Below are 1,869 nucleotides of genomic sequence, written 5' to 3'. Positions count from 1 at the left end.
GTCCTCTCTTGCACAATGCTTATATATCCTTTATCGCTGCGGTTGTTTCTTTAGGAGATTTTGCGAGGTGATTAATCAGATGAATCCGACGGAACAGCCGCAAAATCTTCAACTACTGAATTTAATTATAATGTGTCGGAATTGAAAAACATATATAAATAAAGAGTTTGCATAAACTTCGAAGAGTCCAAAATATGAAATGAAAATCAGCCATCAGTCCAAATTATAAGTATATGGCCTATCTATTTCCCTCGCCTTGTCTTGTTATCTTTGTCAGATCTGCTTCCATGTTTTTTCCTCAGTTCTCACATTCTTCTCACAGTTCATGCTTTATGGAGAACGCTCGAGGGTTCATCAGCTCATCTGGTAAGTATTAATTAATCTTGTTCTTATGTCCTCTTTCTTCTTCCCTGCGAGATGAACCCGTCACGCATGACGTCATACTTTTCTAAGGAATATTCTGGAATCTTGTTTCCCCCGAAATTTTACTTTTCATTTTCCTGGAAATAGCCAGGAAATTATCCTTCTGCAGCCCAGCAAGCTGCCTATGAATTTTCCTCTTGGTCAACCCTCCTATCGAAACGCCCTCCAAACAAAACAATCTTGGAATATGAACTGAACCTATTGTTAATTAGCAAGACTTGCCCGCATGAAATCATCACCATCATCGGCCTCATCATCTTCATCTTCATATGATTCCCTGTACTTCTCGGCCACACCTAGCCCTAGTACCAGAGAATACACTCATGGAGAAGAAGGCGCTACCCTCATGGAACCACCATCACCTCCACCAGCACCGTCGTCATCTTCATCATCTTTTTTCCCAGCCCTCCTCCCTCGACCCTAGCTCTAGTACCAGATCAGAAAAAACTCATGACGGCGGGTTCATTATCTCCAGAGAAGAAGACATCCGGATGATGAAACCGTCGTCGTCGTCGTCGTCGTCAGCATCGGCATCATCTTGTTCATGTTCATCTTCCCAGCCTTCCTCCTCCAACCCTAGCCCTAGCATTGGAGAAAATACTCACGACGTGTTCATCAGCTTCAGAGGAGAAGACACCCGCCACGGTTTCGTCAGCCATCTCCATTCCGCTTTGAGAAGGAACGATGTCAGAACCTACATGGACTGCGATTTGGAGAGAGGGAACGAAATATCTTCCACGCTGTTAAGAGCAATAGAGCAATCCAAGATCTCACTCGTCGTCTTCTCCAAGAACTATGCCTCCTCAAGGTGGACTCTGGATGAACTGGTGAAGATAATGAAGTGCAGGAAAACATGGGGACAACTCGTGCTCCCCATTTCTACAGAATCACTCCTTCAGAGGTACGAAAGACAAGGAGTTTCTCAATGTTTTTAATAAACACAAGAACCTGTTTAAGTCAAACATGAACGAGGCAGCGCAACAGTGGACGAACGCCATGAAAGAAGCAGCCGATCTGGCGGTTGGGGAAAGCTCCACTTATAGGTACTTATCAAGTGGTTTCTCTCTCTCAAGTTTGTTTCTAGAGTTTTTATGAAGATCTGATAATCTCTAAATTCAAATAAATGGTTTGGGTCTAAATCTTGTCTGAATAGAACGGAATCGGAGCTTGTGGAGGTTATAGCTATTGAGGTGATGAGAAAACTAGAATCTATGAGGCAGGGAAGTGAAGGAGGGGCCCCAAATTTCAACCGAACCAGAAGCGGCCGGCCTTCGTGGCAGAATTGCTCACCCGACGAGCCTAATTCCGGCGGCCTACATGATGATGAGCATACGCCTCAAGATTCTTCTCCACCAAATGCCTATCACATGGGTAAGTTCATTTTCTTATTTTATTTTTTTTAGTATATCAAGACTCGACGGTTAATGATTAAATCGGTTGGGATTA

At 43.6% G+C, this 1,869-nt stretch overlaps 1 protein-coding gene across 1 annotated transcript; it reads left to right on the top strand.

Annotated features, from left to right (window-relative positions):
- The first annotated feature begins 211 nt into the window (after window positions 1-211).
- On the top strand, window positions 212-1,826 carry LOC129295883 (disease resistance protein RPV1-like). Its single transcript, XM_054934475.1, has 3 exons — window positions 212-366; window positions 511-1,466; window positions 1,577-1,826. The coding sequence occupies exon 2, from the start codon at window positions 693-695 to the stop codon at window positions 1,356-1,358; it is 666 nt and encodes a 221-aa protein (XP_054790450.1). The 5' UTR covers window positions 212-366; window positions 511-692; the 3' UTR covers window positions 1,359-1,466; window positions 1,577-1,826.
- Window positions 1,827-1,869: the final 43 nt, after the last annotated feature.

Source organism: Prosopis cineraria, unplaced genomic scaffold (assembly GCF_029017545.1).
Source record: "Prosopis cineraria cultivar Desert tree isolate PC_DT_omini unplaced genomic scaffold, ASM2901754v1 PC209, whole genome shotgun sequence".
In the NCBI taxonomy this organism is placed as follows: Eukaryota; Viridiplantae; Streptophyta; class Magnoliopsida; order Fabales; family Fabaceae; genus Prosopis; species Prosopis cineraria.
The sequence above is the reverse complement of the archived record's forward strand: the minus strand, read 5'-3'. Positions and strand labels throughout refer to the sequence as shown.